The sequence below is a fragment of the Parambassis ranga genome, chromosome 14 (genome assembly GCF_900634625.1).
Source record: "Parambassis ranga chromosome 14, fParRan2.1, whole genome shotgun sequence".
Classification (NCBI taxonomy): Eukaryota; Metazoa; Chordata; class Actinopteri; family Ambassidae; genus Parambassis; species Parambassis ranga.
The window spans coordinates 7,414,625-7,439,861 of NC_041034.1; the positions used below are offsets into that span (position 1 = coordinate 7,414,625).

The 25,237-nt window shown below is 39.2% G+C and overlaps 1 protein-coding gene across 4 annotated transcripts; it reads right to left on the reverse strand.

The window, feature by feature from the left end:
- Positions 1 to 977: 977 nt before the first annotated feature.
- On the reverse strand, positions 978 to 24,850 carry aff4 (AF4/FMR2 family, member 4). Of its 4 annotated transcripts, none has more exons than XM_028421078.1 (22): positions 24,546 to 24,850; positions 14,260 to 14,389; positions 11,390 to 12,178; positions 10,994 to 11,032; positions 10,779 to 10,865; positions 10,527 to 10,554; positions 10,347 to 10,410; positions 10,104 to 10,196; positions 9,864 to 10,008; positions 9,034 to 9,781; positions 8,785 to 8,936; positions 8,379 to 8,464; positions 7,836 to 8,070; positions 7,315 to 7,412; positions 6,847 to 6,910; positions 6,371 to 6,439; positions 6,122 to 6,258; positions 5,943 to 6,014; positions 5,720 to 5,813; positions 5,509 to 5,552; positions 5,082 to 5,302; positions 978 to 4,593 (listed from the first exon to the last, which is right to left on the reverse strand). In XM_028421078.1, exons 2-22 carry the CDS (start codon positions 14,383 to 14,385, stop codon positions 4,466 to 4,468), a joined length of 3,519 nt encoding a protein of 1,172 aa, XP_028276879.1. In that variant the 5' UTR covers positions 14,386 to 14,389; positions 24,546 to 24,850; the 3' UTR covers positions 978 to 4,465. The 4 variants fall into 4 exon arrangements, with proteins under 4 accessions (XP_028276879.1, XP_028276880.1, XP_028276878.1 ...); XM_028421079.1 differs by lacking the exon at positions 24,546 to 24,850 and adding an exon at positions 23,398 to 23,647; XM_028421077.1 differs by lacking the exon at positions 24,546 to 24,850 and adding an exon at positions 17,828 to 18,086.
- Positions 24,851 to 25,237: the final 387 nt, after the last annotated feature.

Genomic DNA, 25,237 nt, shown 5'->3' on the forward strand with positions numbered 1-25,237 from the left:
GAATTCAACCCTTCTTTAAAATCAACATCAATATTGATATTTAAACTTTTAAATAACTTTGCAAGGAATCCTACACCTCCTGTATCTATGTTTCACACTCCCACTATCACTCACTGGGACAACCCAATGATTGTGGGTTACAGCACTGACAATATCAACACACGGCCACTTGGTGGCAATTTATTCCCTGAGAACTGGAGCACAGGCCCTGTCATTAAACAGCACTCAGCTGTGTGTTGTACAACATACCTACACAGGGTTAACAAAATAAACGCTGTATGTAGAAAGAGACTACACCTAGGCATTGATTACAAATAGCGCTATAAAGTTGGCTTGACACACTCCAGCCTGCAGCAGAACACGATTATAGTTTATACTTTATGATAAAGGAGCTTGAGCGTTTTTGCTTGGCACAGATTTTATAGGTTATATTTATCTATACTTGTGTAAGTATGCTTAAATCCTGTCTGCTTTATACACACAATTGATCTTACAATCTTCTTTATTCATGCACTTAATAACAAATGATAGAAACTCTGCAAAATGTGTACATAAAGTGGCTTTTAACATTTATTTTTGACCCTTTTCTTTTAAAAGCAATAAGGTAATTTTAGGGGAAACACTTATTTTGAAAAGCTACTTTTATTTTGACACATTAATGAGTCTTGTGCTGCTAAAAAAAAAAGAGAGAGCAACAGTCCATTAAACATATCCATATATATTTTATTCTCAATACGGCAAAATACAAAGAATATTCAGGACAAACTCTCATTAGTCACAATTAATACTCACTTCACAAGAATGCTTTTAAATTACATAACCTAAGTTTGAAGATCAAACTCGATGCGTACCTTTAATCATATTGCATCCATCATTATATAGTATCTCTATCATCAGTTCTCTTAAAACTAATCCAATTTAGATTATTGTACATAGTGTATGCTGCTGGTCTCACATGTGAGACGACTTTCTTTTTCTAGAAAAGGTGTTATACAACATACTGTATAAACTGCTACAACTGGTTTTGATGTGTAGAGAAATACCTCAGTTTCAAAAGACATGTTGGACCAATTGTTGAAAAGGGACACAGTAAATACAACTCTCTCTCTCTCTCTCTGTGTGTGAAGAAGAAACTGACATGGTTTTACATAACAGGCTGTACATGCCATCCATCCATCTCAGATCAACAATATACATTTCATGAAAAGCACACAGCTCCATATCAAATACAGAGAAGACAAAATATTCGCACTTGGATCTAGACACATTAATGATTATGTATCAACCATGATACTGAGAGAGACAGTGAAGCATAAGACAAAAAGCATATACGAGCATGGTAAGAAAGGGGCCCGTGAAATCAATGTGATATACAGCGTTAACAGACTTTGACCTCATCTGTAACAGGGAAAGACATAGAAGGAAAACAAAATGTGCATAATGTATCTCACAAGTCTATTTACAGCATTTTTAAATTTAATAAAAATGTCAACCTGTAGTAGAAATTCACCCTTAAAGAAATGTTATATTTACACTTTATACATTTGTATTTAAATAGAAACATGCAATTGTTAACATCTTCCTACTGAATGTCAAAAAAAAAACTCATCTTACCCTGGATTCTTTCAAGTTAGAATTTATATTAATTACTACTTACAATGAAATCTCATCATGAACAACTTCCAACACATTTACAACTTCCTGTTTAATAAAATGGAACTCCTTAAAAAGGCAAAAATAGAAACAAAAATAAGCAAAAGGGGCAGAAAAATAAATAAGTGTGAGTAGCAAACCGTTATTAAAAATTATTCTAATGCTAATGCTTTTTTTAAAACTTTTTCTTTTTTTAAGTTTTAATACATTTTGACACAACATTTTAATACAAGATAGTGTAAGGGAACACAAGGCGCAGACCTGTACTTACAAAGTGTACCAGTGTATGAAGACTGGGCTGGCGAAACCCACAGAGGAATTCCTAGGAGAAAAGTGGCCTCCAGCTTTAAGTATAAAATGGCTTAAGCCATCTGTGTTTGGTTTATAAAAAACAGATCTATAAACACATGCATACTAAATCAGTACACAAAATTGCAAAAGCTAAAAGGCATTGGACACTTGAGTCAAGCAGGTTTCTCACTGAGGCAGAAAAAAAATGGAGGTGGGAAAAAAAAAATCCAAAAAATTTATACCCCCCCACACGGAAACAGATTTTATTTTGTAAAAATCCTGCATAGATTAAAATAATACCTCCTCTGACTTTCTCTTTTTCTAGCGTAAGAGAAAAATAACAGTATTCCCTCCTACAGTAAATACCAGGGAGCCAGTGAAGGAAAAAAGAGAGACAACAAAAAACAAGGTCAAACCTGGGCCAAGTAGCCAGTTGTAAAGCCTGCATGTGAAACTTGCATTTTGAAAAGCAAGGAATGATTGATAAGTTACATGAAGGTGCAGTTTAGGTCTTTAAGTGACCGTGCAGACTGTTTGGAGTCAATAAATTTTATAGTATTTCTGCAACAGCCACATGCCCTCACAGACCTCCTGGAGGCAGAGGAAGCAAATTACTGCATAAGGACAATGTTCAATCAGAGCTTTTGACATCAAACTACCTTCACACTCATTCAAAGACATAAACTGTGCATGCGTGTAATGAGAGCTGTATACAGTAATCTCACAGGTCACCAACTTATCAATCACCCCTTGAGGAAGAAAAGAAGAAAAAAGAAAGTTTAAGACTAGTACAGGTTTTCTCAGCTAATTACAATTCACTATTTGGCCCACGTCTTAGTATTTTCCAGCATGTTTTAGTAGGAAGTGGACTCAAAATAACCAAAAAGTACAGTCCCTCATGTCATTGACAATAACATCAAAACGTCTACAGAAGTCCTGGGTGTAGAAATGTTCATATCTGGACAGCTGGCATACACAGTCTCCCTCTCATGTCTACTCTGCCTGCTACTTTATTTTAATACGATTAGTCTGGTTTTAAAATTTAAATTACATAAATACTTTCAAATCTCATAACCCCTGCTGCAACCATGTTTTAAACATTTGAGTTATACTTTTGCTTGGCTAGGACGAAAAACTTAAAAAAAAAAAAACAAAAAACAACTGCTCGATATATAAATAAAATCTATATTGGTCATTATACTATTTTATTTGTGATATATAATAAACTCTTTGTCGTACAAATGTCAACACTGCTAATCTGCATTCATTTCTCTAAAGAACATCTTACCTCTCACATAAATTTGCTTAAGTTGTGCCAAATTGGTTATAACCCAGCTTTTATATAAAGTGTGAATAACTGCATTGTGTTTGTGGACATGATCTTCAATACTTAAAACACTCCCTGCTGATCCCTAGAGAAATACACTGTGGGCAAACAAAGGGATAAAACAAAAAAAAAAGAACACTGCCTGGAAATGTCTTATCCTCAAAGAAACCTTTCAATGAACAATCTAGCTACACGTTTAAAAACATGTCATAGGAAGAGACTCGACTTCTGAGCTTCAAACAGACAGAATATCTCAGTGTAACCAATTATATTAAGGCCAAGAATCTAGGAAAATAAGAAAAGAGACCCTGCGAACACCCCTAGTGTGTCATGAGAAAAACTGACCAACCTTTCTTTTGTTAGCAGGGCTAAGAAGTAGTTCATGATTCTGAAAAGTTAAAATTACGCTGCTTAAAATGAATACACTTATCAATGTAACAAGACATTTATAAATATGTGTGTCAGACGTGTTCATCTGCTGTGCACAGTAGCCCTTCCTACAGTCCTTAATTCAAGTGGGCATGCTGCTAGATGTTTTCAGATGGTAGCTTTTACTTAAAAATTGCATTTAAAAAATAAAATAAAATACATAATTGCTTCCAGCTTCCATTATCTGCTAAAAAAAATAATTTATTCAGATATGATGGGTGACTGTTTTCCTGTAGCTCACATACAAGGCACAAAAATGATAAAGAGAAACCTTCATTTTTAAAGCACCTTTGGTGTTTATGGGAGGTACTTTGGTGAGACAAAGTAAAATAAAAAGTTAAAAGCCAAAGTAGCCTATAAACCAAACCCCAGTTTTTTAGTGTATTCATAATAAATAATTCACCCAGCGCTTCCATCTCAAAAAGATAAAAACATGGCCTTCGAGGATTTCATAAGAATGCCGATACGTGAAGCCAAGCGATAAGCTCTTTTGATTCCTGCTGTGGTTTTGATGCTTCTCCCTGGGTGGTGCCGTCGAAGGTGTGAGATGCTTTAAAATTGCTCAGTGTTTTTGGCAAGCTGGTGTAGAAAATGAACACAGTGTTGAAGATATGTCTGAGAAGTTCATTGTGTGTGTGTGTGTACATGGAGGACCAGAGGTGGACTGTGTTTGTGCATACAGTACTTAGAAGTTTGCTGTGTGTCACAAGAGGCTGAGGTGTGTGTGTATGTGTGTGGAAGCAGGGTGCAGGGAGTAAGTCCTCGCTAGGGAATAAGTTTTGCGTCCAGGCGCAGCCAGTGGAGGCCCTGCCGTGTGTAACGCACCAGTTCTGTCATGCTGCTGGTGTTGAAGATCAAAGGACCCATCACCTTGTCCAACTCCAAGAAGAAGTCTGAGGACAAAAAAAAAACAGGGGAAGGGGGTTAATAATCTCACTATCATTATTCATTATCCAGAAATTAAACATGAGTTTTGCCCTAATGAGAAATTTAAAGAGGTGGTTGTAAAAGAAGGGGAGCAGAAACATAATAATAACCCAGACTACATCAAACTTGAAACCAAAAACTGCTGGAAATAAAGGGTACTTCCATGTTTTTATAGTACCCCCGTTCACACTGCTGGAACAGTAAAAGACTAGGCAGCTATTATCTGAACATTTCTAGAACAGAGGCTCAAGAAATCTTGACTTTAATGATAAAAACAACTAACAATGATTTAATATATACACAGACAGTGTAGTGTAGTTTTCTTACAGTGCTAGTTAATATGTTACTATAAAGTTAAACTTCACAAACAACCAGCATGTTTCTATGCATATTTTCAGCCATTTTAAACTGCATGTTTGCCTCAGCTATGTCTACAGTAGATGTAATGGATTACCTTTCTGCTCCTTTGATAGTTGCTCAGCCTGGTCCCAGACCTCTGTGGCATACAGGAAGTTGGAGGTGACCTGGACGTAGCTGGCAGCCATCTGGTGGATACGCTGAGGTATGGTCACAGATGAGCTGGTGCTGCTGCTGCTGCTGCTGACGGATGAGTAGCCACCTGCTGTGCCCGGTGACAGTTTGGGAGACACTGGTGAGGGCATACCGGCTGCCTTACTGTGTTAGGAAAACAGAAAGAAGCAGACTTTAGCTTGCTGGTATTGGTGTACCTGGGCAAAGTATGGTAAGCATTTTTTTCTTAAAAATCTCAAACGGTAAAATATTATACAACTTTTTTTCCTTTACGGTACTTAAAAAAAAAATTCAACACATGTACTGGAAACACAGATGTCTCTGCAAACAGCCATAGAGACATGACTTACTTTCCCATTCCAGGAGAGGGAGCCTGGGTGTTACTCAGAGAATTCTGTCAAATGAAATGAGGAAAGGGAAAGAACATTATGTACACAGAGAAGCAGTAGGGTACGCATTCAGTGGAGAGAAAACTACTGTCATGGAATTTTGTTACATTCCGTCTGGTGTCAAGGGTTTGCCAAGAAAAACTTGATTAGAGCATCTGGGAAGTAAACATACTTTTAAGTGTTCTGTGAGGGTTTTGGAGTATTTGAGAGCGCTGTCTTTTCTCAGCTTGAATAACCGCAGGTAGAGAAGAGATTGGCATCGTAGACTGGAAGAAAAAATACATATATATTGATCTAAAATTTAAAAAGAAGGCAGCTTGCAAAACAAATGGGTAAGCAGTCTGAGTTGAAGGCTAAGGACAAGACAACATATGCAAACATTGGAGTTCACTTACCAAAGCACAGCAAGCCTTTTGTCTGCTGAAGTAGCATCTGGGGCCATGTAGCTTTTTAACTTCATAGTGTATCTGAATGAACACACAGAACACATGTTTAGTCTCAGTTTCTGTTCAATTTCTCCTGAAACACTTTTTATAACCAGTTAACCAGCAGAGATGACAGTGTTTGTCCTTACTTGATAAGCTCCACTGTTTCAGCATACATAGGAAATGGAGACTTGGCCTCTTGGGCACTTCTCTCAAGAGCATTTCCACATTCAATGAAGGACACCACGGCATCCAGGTAGTAAACTGCCTTCTCGAAACGATCCAGCTGTAAGGAAGAAAAAAAAAGGTTGAACAAAGCAAAAATCAGTGCTTGTGGTGTATCAAAAGTTAGTGAGCATGTGCCAGACAAATGTTGAATTTCCTTCTCAGGCTATTACAGTGGTTGAGGGCAAAATGCTGTTCACATGACACTGATTTGACCAGGTTTGGCCAGGCACAGTAGATAACTGAAACAAAAGCATAGAATTTCTTTCATTACATAATGGCTGCAACAGTTTTCTTATGTTGCCCTTCTTGTTTCATATGAAAAGATAATATACAAGTCATTTTATTTGTAAACAAATACTTGTTAAAAAAAACGACTAATTTTCCTTTAGTTAAAATAACAGAGGAGAGATGGAGCTTTCTATAGTTAAATATGGCAACATGTGCTTCCTACAGTGACCAAGTGACCATAAAATCTAAATTGCTTTCCTACATACAGCATGTAAAATATCACCAGGATGTTGTTTCACATTAAGGCGTAGACCTTGTTGTTTTAACAGTGCTCTCCTTTTACTGCTTTGCATGCAACAACTGACACGGCAACATCTCCATTACACCAGTAATAAAGCCATTTAGCTCTTGCTCTTACCAGTGCATCTGCATTGTGTTTAAGTTTCTTGGCCTCTTGTAAGTAGTGATCTGCTGAATGGACCCTGAAAGAAAATCATTAGTAGGTTAAAATGAAATACTATAAAAAGAAACAGTGTAATGTGTGGCTCATTTTCTTCATATATTTCCCAACAACGTTGGGAAACGTTTTTAACGTACAGATAAAACACTCTCTAAACTCCTCAAACATTTCTTCTACTAAATCAAAAAGACACAAAAACAAGTAGTGAGACATTCCTTACAACAGCCTGAAAGGGACAGAGATTCCCAGCAGAGAGCCTTTTAAAATGGAAATTTACATCATCTTTTCTGGCACGCAGGCACATCTATTCATGACCTCCCCAACCTCCTACAGCTTTATGCATCAAAGGCAACCCTAGATCCCCAGAGCAGTCCTTTCTCTGTGTCCCGCTGTGGGGTTATCCACAGTGGAGAAAGCTCCTCTTACCTGTCCTCAAACACCAGCTTGGATCTTTGAGACTTGGAGCCGTCCGTGGAGAGCGGAGGCACAGCCAGCTGGTTATCACAGCCCTTTGAGGATTTCTCCTGCAGAGACAGCAAGCGGGGAGAAATAAAGTTTCAGAGGGTAAAAAAAAAGCTGTGTTTTTGAAGTGGGTGATAAAGAGGTGAGAGTGAAGTCAGGAGGAAGAACTGTATTCTACTCTATGATGTGGAACACGTACAACATATAGAATTTAATATAAATGTACACACTTTACACATGGAATACTATTTGTTAATTCAATTACATTTATAAACTGCATACATTAGTAATAATATAATAGCCCTGACAACCACAAAGCCAAGCTCTCCACCACCCCTCCTCCTACCCTTAGCAACAACTTTTTGACCCCAACACACTGCAGTCGGCAAGATGAAAGCTTACGCTCACACTCTGCAGAATCCACAGTGCTTGCCAGGTATTCATACAGACAGTTAAAGCCTGGCGATAAAGTTACTCACACCCACCTTGCTCTCACGTGTGCTGCGCCCCTTGTCCTCCCCCTTTCTGTGTTTGGAGGTGGAGCTGCCCTTGGTGCTGTGGCTCCCCTCTTTTCCACTCCCTGTCCCACTGGACATGGAGGTGGAGGACTGGCTGACTGTCCTCTTCCGACTCGGATGCTCTGACTTGGGCGTCCGCTGAAGACCTGCCATGGAAGGCGAGGGGACTGGCTCCTCTTTCTTCTCCAAAGACCTCTTAGACCTGGTGGGATGTGGATTATCAATGCATTACACTTATTTGTTAATCATTTTGCAGCAGTACTGTGCTAAATCTAACAGATATATACATTCCAGGAAAATAAAGCAGAGTAGTATTATTTAGGTTAACATGTACTGCTTGAAGAATATGTTTCAAATTATAGGATTCCTATCAGAGGTGATTGGATTTACACTGAATTATTAGATCAGGGTTAGGGTTAGATCTGGCAACCTTCATTTAGCCCAAGCGTGCCATGTGTTTCCAGTGTGCACAAGTTTCAATCAGACCAAAAAAAAAGGAAGAATACTCACTCTTTACTGCTGTTTTTATGATGAGATAGAGCCTTATCCTCTAGCTTGCACCTCTTGCTTTCAGGCTTGGAGCCTTCCTCATCATTCTTAAGATTCAACAAAAAAAGCAAAGAAAGATTAGACAGAATATTCTGATTTATTAGTTTATCACATGCCTCTAAATGAACTTATATGAAAAGACTTATGGGACATACAATACAACAGATGTGCCACCATTTTTTTACTGTTGTTTCACAACTAAAAAATATTGCACTAGATCTCCGAGAATCTAGGTCAGGATCACCCAGAAAAGCTACGGCTTAAATGTTTTGCTTGAACACATATCTAGCTGTAAGTTACAAACTAAAAGCTTAAAATAAAGAAAAAAAAACATTAAAAGCAAAAAAAAACCTAGAATTTGCTCTACCTTGTGTTTCCTCTTGGCCTTACTAGAGCTTTTCTCAGAGCTCTGTTTGCTGAAGTCTTTGCTGTCGCGGTCTAGAGAGTCATCTCTCTCCACTTTTATCTCTACAGGCTCCTTGTATGGCCGTCCTGGGATCCTAGACAGCAAGCTGAGATCTATAGGAAATGGAAAGGGAAGGGCAGGGTACAGTTTAATTTGGTCCTTCAGTGATGTCTGCGCACAGAATAAAGTTTATAAGTACTTTTAACTAACCTATTTTCACTAATAAAACCTGCTGCTGAGGCTGCCTTGTGGGGTAGCGTTCTTCAGGATCACTAAGTGGAGACAACAGCTCTTTCTCCTCCATTGGTGAAAACACACACACAGGGGTCCTGATACTCTCTGTGTACTTGGGAGTTTGTGACGATGATGGGATGCTGTCATTACCCTCAGAGTCTGACGACGAAGAGTCTGTATCAACAAATTCACGAGACTTCTGAGAAGTCTTGGTGGGTGCCTTGGCCTTGCGTTTATCTGCAGTGGTGACTGCAGGTGCAATAGGCCTCGGAGAAGATTTGGTTTCTTTTTTGATGCTTGGCTTGCGTGACCCCTTTGTAGCAGCTTTTGGTCGAAGAGGTATCTCCGGAGCTGGCTCGCTCTCCACTCTCAGACCTCCCTTGGGTTCTTCCACCACAGGAGGTTTCTCAGATTTTTTCGGCTGCTTTTTACCCACGCGGATTCGCGGATTAGCGCCACCGTCACTCTGGGCTGGGGACTTTTGTCTGCCACGGCCACCCTCTGCACCCTTTTGCGCTGCCCGTAGGTCTCTGCTCGGAGTGGGTGTTGCTGAGTCTTTTGACCCCCCTCCCTGGCTTCCATAGCCACGCCCTGAGCTGTTATCTCTGCCCTCTTTCTTGCACTTAGTTGGAGCATTATTGTCCACTGGAGAAGCAGGGGAGAACTGCTTGGTCTTCTTAAACCAGTTGTCCAGCTGCCACTTGTTGGCCATAGGTTGTTCAGGCTGAAAAGCAAAATAATTGAGTGTGTTTAAAACAAACAAAGTAGATCTACAGATTTGTTCTAAGTCTCAGTCAAATGATTACCTCAGGAGAGGCAGGCCGTGGTTGCTCATTGGCCTCACTATCCGTCGTGCTGCTTTCACTCTCACTGTCAGAGCCTGAGCTGCTTTCTGAGCCACTATGGCTGCTGGAGTCATCTCTCAATTGTTCAGCGACTTCACTGTTATTGCTGTTAGACCAGAGAAAGTCAAATAGTGGTACGAAGTTTTAAACTTCCATGAAAAAAAGCATTCAAGTGTCAAAAGTATATTTTCTTTGCTGTACCTTGCTGATGTATTCCTTGAGGGATTCTTGGTAGAGTCCTGTTCTCCATCACTGTCCTCACTGCTGCTTAGCTTCAAGTCGTCTTCTAGTTTACTGAGATACAAAAATGAAACAAAATTACATCTTAGTATTTGAGAGTTTATTTGATTTCTTAACCCATAAATACTTATTGTGGATTTGTTCTCTCCATCATCTCTATGCAACAAGCAGGGTGAAAAAAAAGAAGAAAAAAAGTGTACTTACGTGGGCTGGTCGTCACATGCTTTGGACTGATGGCTGCTGGAGCTCTTGGATGAACTGCCTCGTTCTAAAACGCACACAAAAACAATATATTCACACTTTATCATGATGACCATTATACATACAATAAGGATTATATAAAAATGTGTCCAGGTTTGAAAAGAAAATGCTTGCAATACTCACTGTGGCCACTTGGAAAAGGCTGAGTATCCTGAGTTGAAAAACAAAATGTGAATTATTTTCATGAACCCATTTATAATTTTTAATATAATACCATGAAATTAGTCAAATATTATGTTGTTTCCCTCTTTAAATTGTAGCCACATCTGGTTATTTATAATACTAACAGCAAAAATGTATAATAAAGTTCCTTCTTTTTAATAGTCACAAAACCATTTGCATCAGGTGGTCAACAGACACTGGTGCAATGCAGACCTTGGTAGGGAAAGGAAACTTGGAGGGCTCTGTTTTGCAGGGGGTGTGGATGGCTGTCAGTGGAGGGGGCCACGACTGAGTCATTTCCTGACAGAAAAAAAGGGAAAAAACAGGCACAAAAATGAGCTATGAGTAAAGTGAAATGTGGTTCTCAGAAAACCCATGTTGAACTGTCGGCTTGTTAGAGGAAAAGCAAAATGCAACTATGAACATACCTTCAGGATTTCATCAACACAGTTGGGATCACCAGGTCCCTAGAGACACAAACACCATGCTTAGCAGATGTGTTCATAAACAACATGATCTCAGCACAGCAGGTGAGAGGTGGCTTCCATTTTGAGCACTCTGAGTCATTGTATAGGCATTTTATGAGAACTAGGAGTTCATTCAGACCACGTGTAACGTGCTGTGAAGTCCTTTAATATCGCTATTACATCACTGAGAACACTTGTGAGTCAAACTTAAAAAATGTTCTGCATGGTGAGTCTACCATGCATGCAGTTTATATAATTAAAATGACAAATTCAGATTTTGAAGCCCCCATGAATATTGGAACCAGATTTTGTCAGAATATTTAGATAAAGATTCAAGTCTTATGGATCAAAACTTACCTCTACGGGCTGTGAGGGGATCTTAAGTTTGGAAAGTGAAGCCTTGCCATTTGATTTCATCTCTCCCATGGTGCTGCTCTGTGACTGTCCGCTGTAACTTTCTGCTTGGGAACTCTTGGGTTCTGCAGTTTCCTGGCCGTCCATAGGCCGCACATAGGCTGTCGGCTTTTGCAGCATGGAGCCAGGTTTAGACATAAGAGACGGGGGGAAAGCTTGACTCTGTCCACTGGGGAAGGAGGTGTGAACTCGTGAAGGAGAGTCCCAGTTGGCCTCTCTGTCTCGTGGGGACTTTGAGCGGTAGCGCTCTTTGCTGTGATGCTGCTCAGCAGAAAGGGAGCTCCGTGAGTGGCTACTGGAGGAACTCAAAGAGCCCTTGGCTGGACTTGATGTGTGTGACTTTAAGTGCTCTGATCCTCCACTGTGTTTACTAGACTTCTTTTCTCGCACCTCCCCTCTTTGGCTACTGTTGCTGCTGCCGCTACTGCCTCCGTTGCTCCTTTGGCTGCTGTGTCCGCCCTGGAGTCCTGAGCGCTTTAGAGACTGGGATGAAGACCCACCTGCTGCAGGACCAACAGGAGTCCACTTACTGCTCTGGCTGCTGCCACTACTACCAACACCACGCTGGTCCCCACCAAACAAAGGTGGACCTGATTTCTCCTCAGAGGAAGACGAGCTGTTAGAAGGTTTACCACCAAGCTTTGGAAGTGTGTCACCAATTGGCTCTTTCATCTCGTCGTAATTGCCCAGCATGCTCTGAATACGGCTGGACAGTTTATCTTCCTTGCTGGACTAAAGAGAGAGGCAAAGGAAAGGGGAAACAAAAAGATTGAAAGAAAAGAGAGAAAAAGCAGAGGATGGGGGAGGAAGAAACAGAAATAATCAGCACAAATTCAACATTTGGGATAAATTACATCAATTGAGAACCCATTTAACCAAAATAAGCAAATAAATACTCAAGAGTATGTGTGTATATACATATATACATATATACATATACACACACACAAAATTGAATATAGTGAGTGGCCAGATCGGCCAATCGTGAAAAAAAAACTTGTTCAAACTAAACCAACACTAGTCCAGACCCATCTGTGGACACAGATAAGGGTCTACCCACAGTCCCAACACAGAGGTTAATCAATCACTTTAAGGCCATAGGTTCCAGGTGACCTCTTTGCAATCAACCCCTGACAGAATATCCAGTTTCACATGTAGCCTTACATCTCTGTTTTGTTTGACAGATTCACACCGAGGGTGAAGAAACGCATGCAATTATCTGCAGCAGGAAATGTGACTAGCTTGGCCATAATGAGTACTCCACTACCCTTCTGCAAACTCGGCCTGGCTCACATGTGCTCAACTGGTGGAGAGTAGCCTCACATTTCTCTTGTGGGTTGCTGGAGAGTAAAAGACACACTTAAATTTGATTGTATTAGATCTCTTATTGAACAGCAAATAAGCCTGTGCATTTTTCTAGTAGCCTGGTATATGTTATTATGCATTTGGGTTCTGGCACACAGAGTACCGGTAAAAACAAAAAAGTGAGTTTGTCTAGGAACAGCTGAATCATTAATCAGTTTGTTCAACAATTCAAATAATCGATTACAGCAATCTGCAGCGAGTCAAAACAAGCCAGTAGTCCTTAAAATATAAATATAAATACAATTATAATACATATTGTATTTTCAACTGCATTTAAAATGAAGTAACCCATTAGATTTGTACCTGATGTACATCTAATTTGTTTAGTCTTTATAGTTCTTCTGATCCAACATGCAAAAATGAGTCTCATTTGTTTGTGGGTCTTGTTACACCTTGGCACGATTTGTTTGAAATGGCCACTCAGTAACCGATTCAAATATATAATATGCCTCCAAAACAAAAGATGCATCTAAGAGACAGTTTATTGCTCTGTGTTCTGTGCACATGAAAGAGTGCATGAACTCTGCACCATAAAAACATTACTGCTGTGCTGGTCTACATCTGGGAGGCCGCAGCTGCAGCTGTGTGCACACATGGCCTTTAATGCAGAACACTGTAAACTTCCACTTAGTGGAGCATGACAGAGGAAGGGGGGGAGCCAAAGCAAGGCTTACATAAGACTCACACAGGCAGCAGAGATGACATACAAAGTATAGAAGAGCCACTGGCTTAAACAGTTAGCTTCATCTACATTTCATTGAGCTTCTTGAGAGTAGTTACATTTCTAAAAAAAACAGAAGAACAAACATGCACAGTTACATTATTTGCTACCAATGGAGTTTTCCTCTGCAAAGGCCAAGGACTCTTCTTTAATGTCAGCTTTTTATCTTCTGCTTTGTTGTGGTTGAGAAGCACATGTGCATCACCACTCAGCATTCACCTCTGGTGGCTTTTCCATTCCAAACCTGTCAGGACGCATTCCTCACTGACTCTTTGATGGCTAGCTCTAGCTAAGGAGAGCAGCCACTTACATTTGCTCAAATCTGGTTAGTGGCAAAGATTAGACCAGTCCAGAGAACTCAAATCCTCTTTACAGTTATACTGGCTGGGCACAACCTGGGAGGTGGATGGCCTACATCTACTGTGTGTGCGCCTGTGAGCGCAGGGAAGAAAGTACAGCAAAAGCTGGTGTGTTCATTTGTTTACACTGCATTACAAAACAGGTGTTGACAAAAATGCACATGTAAAAACTGAACAGGATCAAGACCTCTGGAACACACAGGTGAGAAAAGACAAGACCTGATGCCAAAACGTTCCTCCCAAGGTTACATACAGGCAAAAAAACTGATGACAGTATGTGCAGCTCTCACTTCCTGTCATTGATACAAATTCCTCTGAAGTGATGAATCAATTACATGCCAAAAGGAATGTGAGTTAAATAGACTTACCACTTTGTAAGGTTCAGGGAAAAGAGGGGAATTTGCTGGAAAGGCCTCCCCTCCTCCCTGTTGGATTTCTTGATTTCTCCTTTCTCTTTCTTTCATTCGGAGTACATTCCGGTCCTCACGGTTCATGTTGCTATTAAAAACAAAAAAGGAACATAAACATAAAAACATACACCAGACAGACAAACAGTCTTCTTATGCCACAACCAAAGAAAATTGGCTAGAAGCAAAGATACTGTAAGTGAAAGGCATACTTAAGTCTGCAAAAACTTAAAACACAATCTCAATTTTCTTATGTTGTGATTCCCTAGTTCAAAAGAGAAAACCAAACATCTACTCTGAATCAGTTTTTGGTACACCATGCACAGGAGCATCATTAGTGAAACCCCACACATCATAAACAGCAGGATCACAAAAATGACCTGTGGAGAAAGTAGTCCCTAATAAGCTTAGGCTAGTCTAGACAGTGTGCAGTAGCCTACTTCTACTGCCAATAATCTCCTTGGGCAGATGGTCAGTGTATATTTGTACCCCAACAGAAATTACTGACTATTGCACAGTTCATTTTTCTACAATTAAATTTAGGAAAAATTGAATACTGGTTATATAAATTATACCAGATGCTGCAGGTCTGAGGGTCATCAACACCAAAGTCAACTTAACAAAGGTAGAATTATCAGTTACTTAAAGGCAGGATCAAAATCATCGGTCCATTAACAGTATGTCTCTCTTCCCTTATTACATACAGAAGGTCTTTCCTTCCTGCTGCTGTCAGACTCTATAATAAACACTTCTGATAGGTGCAATACTCACACACCACAGTGTGCTTTTATTTACTGTTATTTATTTGGTTGCACTATGTACAGTTTTTAAACCACTTCTACCTCCACTCACCTGTGCAACAACTGTTAATATGTAAACTGTTTTTTGATTGAGTCTATTTTATAATGTATATATCTTTTTATTGGTAGTCTATTTTATAATGTATATATCTTTTTCTTAACTTATCCCTTGCTGTCTGTATGCCGTTGCAAAAATGCAATTTTCCCATTGTGGGACTAATAAAGGTTTCTTAATCTAATCTAATCTTAATTGTGCTTCTGTGAATACTGTGTGTAATGCTAACATAAAAGCAGTAAGCAATTTAAGGGTCTAGGGTGTCCTTGTAAGTGGATGTATGGATTGGCACCCGACAGACAATCACACTTTGTACACTACCACAATATAAAGTGTAAGGTTGTCTCACAAATCTCACATAAAATGTCATACTGATGCAAGAGTGTACGTATTTGGTAGAAATCAGGCTGGCAAAAACCCAAATGTAACTCTCCTCTGATGTGCACTTTGTTTAACAGAGAGCAACTACACAGTTTTGAAAATAGAAACAAGCACAATGTCAGCCAGGCGTGTCGCCTCCCGGGTTAAGTCGACAGCTTCAAGCTCTACCAATGACAACAATGATTTTAAGGCTTTTGACAGTGTGAGATTATGCAGCAACAACCCGTGCCGCCTCCTAGATTATAAACACATTACACAATGTGGTGCTTTTAATCATTACTAAGTATTGGCGACAAATATGAAGAGAAACAAATGGAACAAATGAAAAGACATTTTACAGGAACATCAACATGTAGACAGCTGACAAACTTAACTACATATTTCAAACATGCAAGCACTAATTTAACCCCTTACATGACCACCTGAGGTAGACAGACAAGGTTTTGTATCATCAATATGACACAACTGTGAGTTACTGCTGGGAGGACACAATGTTATTTACACTCAATACCAAGGCTACAACAAACCAAAGCTCGGTAAATGAAGGCCACAACCACTAAATGAAACATTTTCAACAAAATGTATCAGCAGGTGCAAAGAGAAAAGACTTGGACTTGCAGCACAGCCAAGAACCAAACTTCAGTCAAATCAACAGCAGACATTTGCTGAACTGACCACTACCTTTAACCTTTCACAGATTAGTGTCTACTACAGCTTACAGTGCAGATGATTCACTAAAGACACATGCTAGTAATTTCGTCATTTTGTCTACCATAAAGCTGACATGTACCAACTATAATTTGAAGGGCTTTCATGCTATAGATGTTGTCTGTGGATTCAAAGATGAGGCTCTCTCTCTATCAACTCATTCATCAAGTAATACATGTATATTACAATGTACGTTGGAAGTGAGACCACAAGTGTGAATGAGTCTGTTACACAAGTAAATGATCAAATGCCCTGTGTGCAGATTCTTTTTATCACAATTACAATTTCCTTCCTTCCTGCCTAACTGACCTAGTGTTCAGAAGAGGGTAGACCCCTTATTAAAACCCAACAAGTTGTAGAAAGACAACAAAGAAGCTTAGCTGTTGGTTTCAACAACTGTGGTCAACTGCACCTCTGTGCCTTTAACAAAAAAGCATTAAACTTACTCGAAAAGATATCTACTGAAACAACAAAAATGTAAAATTTGCTTTTAGTTTTGAATAAATAAGGAAGTACTGCATGTATACCTGAAATGAAGTAAAAAAAAAAACTGGTGTTAGTGACATGATGATGTGACTGAATGTGGCGCAAGTTTCTGTGCTCAACTTGTTTTTAAGCTGGTTTTAGAACAGAATCAATACCTGACATGAAGTCAACATGCCTCTATATGATAACTACAAAGTTGTTTACCAAAAATCAGCTCAACTTACATCTTTTGACACACTGAAAATGCATAAGACAGCCAGGATACAGTAGGGATGTCCCCACCTTTAGTCATAATTTTCCAGAATTATCTATTGCCACATGCCAGAAAACATATTATTTTCAATTTTAGAATGTAATATTTAAATAAAATGAGTTAGTTGTTGTTGCCCAGTCAAGTGAGACTTAACTGAGGTGACTGTGTACGTCTTTCTGAGGACAATAATAAATTAAACGTGATGCACCAACCGTAGATGATCTTCATTAAAACCCACATACAAGTGGTTTATAATGACATTAAGGGTGTGTGGGAATCAACCTTAGCATACACATCGATACAACTTCTCTCTTCTACATTTTCTACAAGTTTCTACATTTGAATGTTACTTTCAGTGTTGCTCATTTTAAAAAACTACATTTTGAATATTTGGCCCAGCCCAGATTAGTATGGAAGTTTATGTAAATTGAAAGAAATTTTGAAAATGTGTTACTAACATAAGTTCAGCAGATATTTATTATTAAGATCAGAGTGAATGAATACCGAGCTACTCTTATTGTAGTCATTTAACTCATGCCAGACTTAAAAGGTCAAAGTCTCTTGAGTTGAAAAGGCAAACCACTCTGTACCTAAATTAATCAGCTCATCTGTCCCTTTCCAACTGACAATATAACAGCCAGGCCACATCTTCAACACAAGAAAAAGAGTACTGATGGTTATCTAAGCTGTATGAATACAGGGGTGGGCTTCTATGACACAGTCATTAGGCAAGGCCTCCCAAAAACACTGTAACCAAGTTGTGTATTTATTAATAATTAAATGTTTTATTTCTACCAGACACTATAAGAAATAAGTAAAGCAGCCAACTAGTTGTGTATTTCTTACCCTGACTCAGAGGCCATGGCCCCAACCACTGAAACATTGGAAAGAGGAGGGGAGGAGGGCTCAGAGGATCTCCCAGAGATACAGAAGTGTTCTCGTCATAACCTGTCTGCTCAAATTCCTACACCAACCTCCAACAGTGTGGACAACATAGCCTTTTTTTCTGTAAGTGTATCTGTGGGCGTCCAAACTTGAAGAGTGCAACTATTCCCTCTTAACTCAACTCGAAGGTACAGTTCATTTCCATGGAGTGAAGACAAATCTGACTTCGGGAGGGGAGGTGACTGCTTGTTCTCGGGAGATACCATGTGGGCAAACAGCGGGGGTAGTCACATGGTACGTGAAGTCTACTACAGACAGCAGCCACAGCCTTTCCGTTTGGATATTGATACTGAAGTTGAAGCATGTATATGGACAGCAGGAGAGGTGAATAGATGGAGTTGAATAATTTTAAAGGTGTATACTCATTTCAGTGAAATATAATGGAGAAAGATGGGACAAAATAGATTAACTTTCCAGGAGTGACAGACTCTCCATTTTTAAGCTTTCATGAGAGAGAGGAAAAAACTGCTCAGCAAGGAAATCGTTTAATCTAAGTTAATGAAGCTTATGAATTATCCAAAGGAAGCACTGGGTGAGCACAGTGCTCAGCAAAAATTTGCTACGCCTGCTGAAAACACTAATACGTCTAGGTCTAGAAAAGTGGTTGTGACAAATTACACCTTTAATAATCAAATCAAAAAAGAGAAACAATAGGAAAGAGAATAGGAGTAGAGAAGAGTAGAGCAAAACGATTTTACAAAGCAGATTAACACTAAAGCTAAAAATGACAGCCTTGCAGAAACAATAATACAAACTACATCCTTATAAGCCAATTAAAGCAAAAGTCTACAGGGAGGAAAATGCACTAAGGGATCGTGAGAATAGAACAAATCGCACCTCTCTCAGAGAATGGCTCAGTCCACCTCCTCCCATAAAAGGAGATGTTATTTTACACCGCAGGGCCTCTCCTCCATGTGATGTCACAGCCCTCAGTGAAGCCCAGCCAATCAGAGCTTGTGTTTCCGTCAACAACTGCTCTACCTCCCCCACTATGCCCTGAGCACAGGGCAATGTACCCATGCAGGCTGTTAAAGTCACAGCACCAAGCTTAAGAGCATACTGGTTGTTTAACAAACACAAGACATTTTCATCAGCCACATATGATGATGACACATGCCGACAAATGTGGCATCAGCACATGCTACAAAGACTTCCATCTGGTATAGAGACTGACTGTGTCATGTAACTTCACCTCTGTCTTCTTTCTACTAGATCTCATCACTCCTGCTCTTTTCCTGTTATGTCAAAGGTTGACACTTAAGTGCACACATACAGATAGAACTGGCAGTCTGTTTTGTCTCATTTAACAAGAACAATGCACACCGGACATCGTTTTGGAGTTTAACCAGCTGTATGCATTGCCACAAAGGTCTATGCAGGACATTAACCCATCTTAAACCTGCTGGATCTACAGTAGTATGTTCAGGTAATGGCTGATTCAGCCAATGTGTGAATGCAGCACATTCATTACAGGCAGAGGCAAGTGTTACTGCTGGCCTGTATATTCCTTTACACTCCTTCTTTATTGTTGCAGAGACATTTTAATTTATATATTTTTGACATATGGAAAAAACAGTCATTACTTCCAAAAGGCCTTCTTCCTGCTTTGGCTTCCTGCAGATGACTTTGCTGTTAAATTACAGTGTTATTTACTAGATACTAAAAGTAGTGATAAAAGAACTATACAGAATGGTATTTTAATGATTGATGTTTATGGAAATACTGCAGGTTTTTATGTAGTTTACCGAGAGAGGAGAGAGTTTTCTCTCAAGTCCAAGCATGCGAGTAGCTATTTTCAGCACCTCATTTACGTGTACCATTAACTTTTATAAATGGATCCAGACTACTATCCTTGTTTGATTTAATCAATAACAGGGCTCATTAGGGATTCAATGGAACTGAGCATCAACAAAGCTAGGTGATGCATCGATCTAACTCTAAAAATCTACACCATCTATGAAAAATACAATCCTTTCACATGAATGTTGGACATTATTAAACATACTGCATTGTGGTTACAAACCAAAATAGTGCCATCCTGCATATTGTACAATTTTAAAACAATTGTATAACACAGAAAGGTCTGAGTAATGGGTTCAGATAGGCAGCCAGTGCCACCACCCCTGGTGCTTTTGAAGCAAAGCTGCTGACTGCAGGAATTCCAGAGGGAGTGTCTATTCAAATGCTTCAAAACCTGCATCATAAAAGCAGCTGTTTGGGAAGGACTACATGAATTTAGACTTTTAAAAAGTGCAGTGACATTTAACCACTATGAAAATCAAATGTTTCCTAAAGACATTTCTGAAAATACAAAGACACACTGTGTGCTTACTGTACTGTAGAAACATTTCATCCTCAGAATAATAATGGAAAATGAATAAAGTAGAATTTTCTGGGTGCCTTTTAAAACTAAGTACTAGAATGAGGTGGACAGAGTCAATGTAAGCTTTCCTAAGTTCTTGCATCAAAATCCTTTAATATATCTATGTGGGTTCAAATTAGCTGCAATTAGCATATCAAAACAAGCCTTGAGTCTTGATTGGCATATTCTCAAAACAACTGTTTATATCCTTCTATTCAAGCAGGTTTGAAGCATTTGAACTGACTCTGCCTGGAATGCCTCCACTCAGCAGGTGTGCATTATCTGAATCAGGGGGAGCCTTTCGCCTTTACCAATGAGGGCTGGGGTGCATTTACAAAATAATCATTATTAATTTAGGGTCTCTTTTGTGTTTGACATGCAGAAAAGCTGTTTACCAAGAAGAGAGGTATTAGTGTCAATCACAATACTGAATTATATTCCCATCCCTATTATAAAACGGAATTAAATAAACAAAAAAAACAGCAACAACAAAAATACTCTCGAATGGCTTTCTCAACCTTTTGAGCAGACACTAAAATATTTACATTACATTTTTTGCATTTCACTAAATGTTCATTTCTATTATTAAACTGTATCAAGCATGTTCATTTTGAATCTGTCAGATGAAAACGCTCTCACTTATTCCTTTTGACACAGATGAACACAATGTTCAGCGTACTCTTCTAGCACATTGTGAGTCAAACATCACCAACACACACACACACACACACACACACAATCACCCTGGAAATGTTTCCAAAGCACCTGTGTCATTTTAACTCTTCACTGCACACGCCAGGTTTTCAAGAGGCTTTAAACATGACCCGCTTCACCTGCATCAAAGCCGTGGTAAGATTTTAACCATTTATTAAACGGCCTCGGGCAATGTTGTTGCAGACTACTATACGAAGGCAACAGATTTTAACTTGGCATATTCTAAATTTTTGTGAATATGTAATGGTAACTTGGATTATACTGTAAAACATCTCATTCAAGAGCTTGAAGCGGGGCAACTTGACTTAAATGTTAAAGTTTCTTACAGGCATTGAAGATGTCTTTGAGGAACTCTAATAAGTCCAACTGCTCTGCTTCAAGCTCCTCAATGGAAAATGACCTGGACAAAAGAGACTTTTCAATGACAAAAAAACACAAACCTTCTTCTGGTATGAACACTGTATCACAAACACACATTCAGCGTTCTAGTTAATTTGGCTTTCTAAAAACTACAATCAGCCAGCTGAAACTTAACCTAGGCGCTGCAAAGTTATACCACAAGTACGTGCAGTCAAAGATTTCCCAACTGTGATAATAGCAGAGTAGGTCAAACAGTTCTGCAACCCTGCTGAGGAATCAGGAGGAAATTCTATCTAATGCAACAGTTTCCCATAAATCAGTCACAACAGCATTAGTCAAAATAGGCAGGACTAAATATCAAATATCAAATACTTATCTATTTACCAAAGAGACATGTTATCCTATGGCTTAGTACATCAAAATAAACCCCTGCACTTGGCAGGCAGATGCTTGATTGGGAACTGTAATTGAGCTCCGGCGACAAGTCGTTTTTTGTTATTCGTGATAGAAAAACAAAAACATCTTGTGTTGTGGACAGGTTGGTCAGACATTTGAAAGTCTTAGGCGCGTCCAAAATAACATTTAATCTATAGCATTGGGACTAATGAATTTTGACTTTGTTTGAGAAATATTGCTGCTGCAGCTGTTCAAAAACCAGTATGAGGGAGATGTACCTCACACCTCAAAATTACAGATAGCTAGACATGTGAAAAGAAATGGCCTTGATGGGCTTCACCTTCACAGCACTAGATAGCTATATGAGAGCTTAACTGGCACACTAAAGAAAAAAGCTGAAGAACAGATGCATGAGGTCAGGACACAGTGAGTAGCATATTTTTCTGCTGTGCGAGCAACAGTACTGAGCTGGAATTAAAAAAAAGAGCTGCTGATGTCTGATTAGATTCAGGCTAATTAAACTGGAAGACTGGAAGAGCCTTCAAACAACTTACATTTAGCAGGCTTCTCTGTGTAAAGGAAATAAGATTTGAGTGTAAACTTGCAGACCTCGTCTGACACTGTTACCTCTTAATAGGGTAGGGTGGAAAAAAGAAATACAACATTTAAAATCATATCTGCACACAAAAGACACAGAGTGAGTGTTAAGACTGAATTTTGACTTTTTGAATTCACTTCAATCAAAGAGAAAAGAAAGGTTATGAGGTAAATCTTCAGATAATTCACGTGAGTCTAGTACAATCGGTCCTTGTTGAACAGCCTGAAACTAGACATTGCTCATTTCCCAAATATCCAGCCTAACAAACCGCACTGTAGTACAAGTGTAATGTACAATAGATGGGTCAATGCCAAAGAAAACATGGAACCTCTGCTCTGTCTGGAATGGACAAACAAGTCACCAAAACATCTTGACAGAGCATGTGCCCTTTTGCCTTGGCAGTAAGGAAACGGTTACACTAAAGCCACAGAGAAAAACCTCAACAGGAAGTGAGGAGGATTTCACAGTGAGCTGCGTCACAGGGAGCCCATTTCACAGTGCATTACTTCAACCCCATACTATTCCAATTTCACTAAAGTGACATGTAGAAGGCATTTAACTTTGCTCACGTCTCACTTGTTTACTGAAGCATTCCCTTGCTGCATCAATGTTTACCTAAGCGCACAACTACTATACATAACTATCATGTAGTCACATGCTTTAACAACTGTGTGTGTGAGCAATTGTTTTCATAAATGTTTAATAATTTTAGACCATATGGTGTATCTGAAACCTGATTGTCAATCCCTTGATCACAACATCATAAATCACTACAGTAGCTCAAGTTTTTAATTCCAAAGTGGTGCTATCATAGAACACCTTTCAAGAAAGTTTGGTGATAGCTATACTTTTTACTAATTGTTGATATCTTCAAATAGATTGCCTTCTGTGTCACTGTATGTTTTGAAAATTCCAACAAAAGGCATACTGCAGTTCAGCAGAATTATACATATGTCTTACAGTCATTCTTAAAAAAAAATCTGTACAGGCTCCTCAGTTTCATGTAACATCTCAATCTGGTGCAAGTTAACAGCTACCTACCATAAATGTGCTCATGACCTTAAGGCTTCCCCACCACAATATGCCAGCCAAAGACAAACCAGCCAGTTGGTTGCACTGTCCTTGTCTTGTATGAACCAAGTCTTTTCTTCTCGCTCTGCACATGTATCCATGATATTACTAACTGTTGAGAGGACTCTTGACTTATAATTTCTGGCCCTTCCCCCAACTGTGGCACGTAAAATGGCTTCCAGGAAAAGCATATCATCTGTCTTCTTGGTACACCAAAGTACAAATTAAGCTGCCTGTTCGAGTAATAAGAATTTTAATGCAACTCGTAAAAAAAAACTTTGACTCGAAACAGCTAGGAGTGGCACCGAGAACAATCTGATAAAGTGGAGACAATACGCGAAGGCTATAGGACAGCAAAAGTTTGTGCTAATCATTCACTGAGAGAAGACTGACGGCTCTCATTTGGGCCTTGGATTGGCTAAAATGTCCTGACTGTAGTAGTCAACTTTAAAGAAAAGTTGAGATAGTAGTTGTTCCTACCTGACTTACCGAAATTTTGACTGTATTACAGTTTTAAGCTGAATTGCAACATACTGTTTCCATTATAAACACAACAAACGGTGCAGACTTTGTTTATCATTTGCACGTATCCTCTTAATTAGGTATGTCATTGTCGATTACCTAAATTACTGCTGGTTAGCAAACTCAGGCGTGCAAGTTATGTCAACTATGGTACACATTAAAAACACAAACATCAGACGTCATGACCTGTTAGCTAACCGGGAACGGGAACAAAAACATGATCACTATCATTGCGATGCTCGTCGTAATTTTCAAAAGCAGAAAGAAAACCGATCGAGAGAAGCAACATTCGGTAGTATCATCCCCACAAGTATCAGTATTTCCTCATACTTAACCTCAAAAGTCCAACCTTATAATTAGCAAGTGGCTAACACGCCTACGGGACTACCTGCCCGACTCTTTGCTTTAGCATAACGTTAGCTGGCCAAGCCTGCTAAAGCCGTTGAGAGGCTAGGCTAGCGGCTAGCTAGCTAGCTAGCTCTGAGACATTGATTTTTTTTGCGAAAATTTAAATTAACATTCACTCCACACATAACATTACTAACAAGCGCATCTAATCGCCACATAAAACATTCCGTGACAATCGGCATCCTTACCTCTTATCTTCTTTTTAGGCCCAAACCATTCTAGCTATTGGAAAGCTCTTTTCTCTTTGTCTTTTCCACTTCCAGTTACACGCAAAATGGACTCAGCAAAATGCTATAACAGCTAAAATACTAAAACCAAATGCATGGTCTTCATCTTTTTCTTAAAACGCAACTGTACATCGAGCGGAAAACAAAATAAAATCATGGTTTCTTTCGTTCCTTTTATTACTCCTGAACATTAGTGACTAATAGGTAAGACTGCTAGCCAAGTTAAGCAGCCAGCAGCCAGGTACCAACAGACAGGACTGAATGCATGGATGGCAGCAAGCGTGCTGCATTTAAGTCTGTCGGAAATATCTGTAGCCATACACCAAACAAGTACACATGATAGGAAAGCTAATCTTTTGTAAATAATATACAGTACGTTTTGTAGTAGTCTGGTCGATGGAACTCTTTACAACATCACTAGCCCTTAAGTATATCAGTTCAAGGTTCGGAGACGGTGGAGTATAATGTCACAGTAATAGGCCTTAAAAATTTGACGATTGTAGAAACTCCTACATGTAGTGAACGCAACATCTCTGTGACGCACAGGTTACTCAGACTTGACGTTTTAGATGGAAATCATGGAGTGTTTCATTTCTCCTGTGCTTTGATGCCCTAACTATTTTTAAATATACAACCACAGCATTAAATTACAA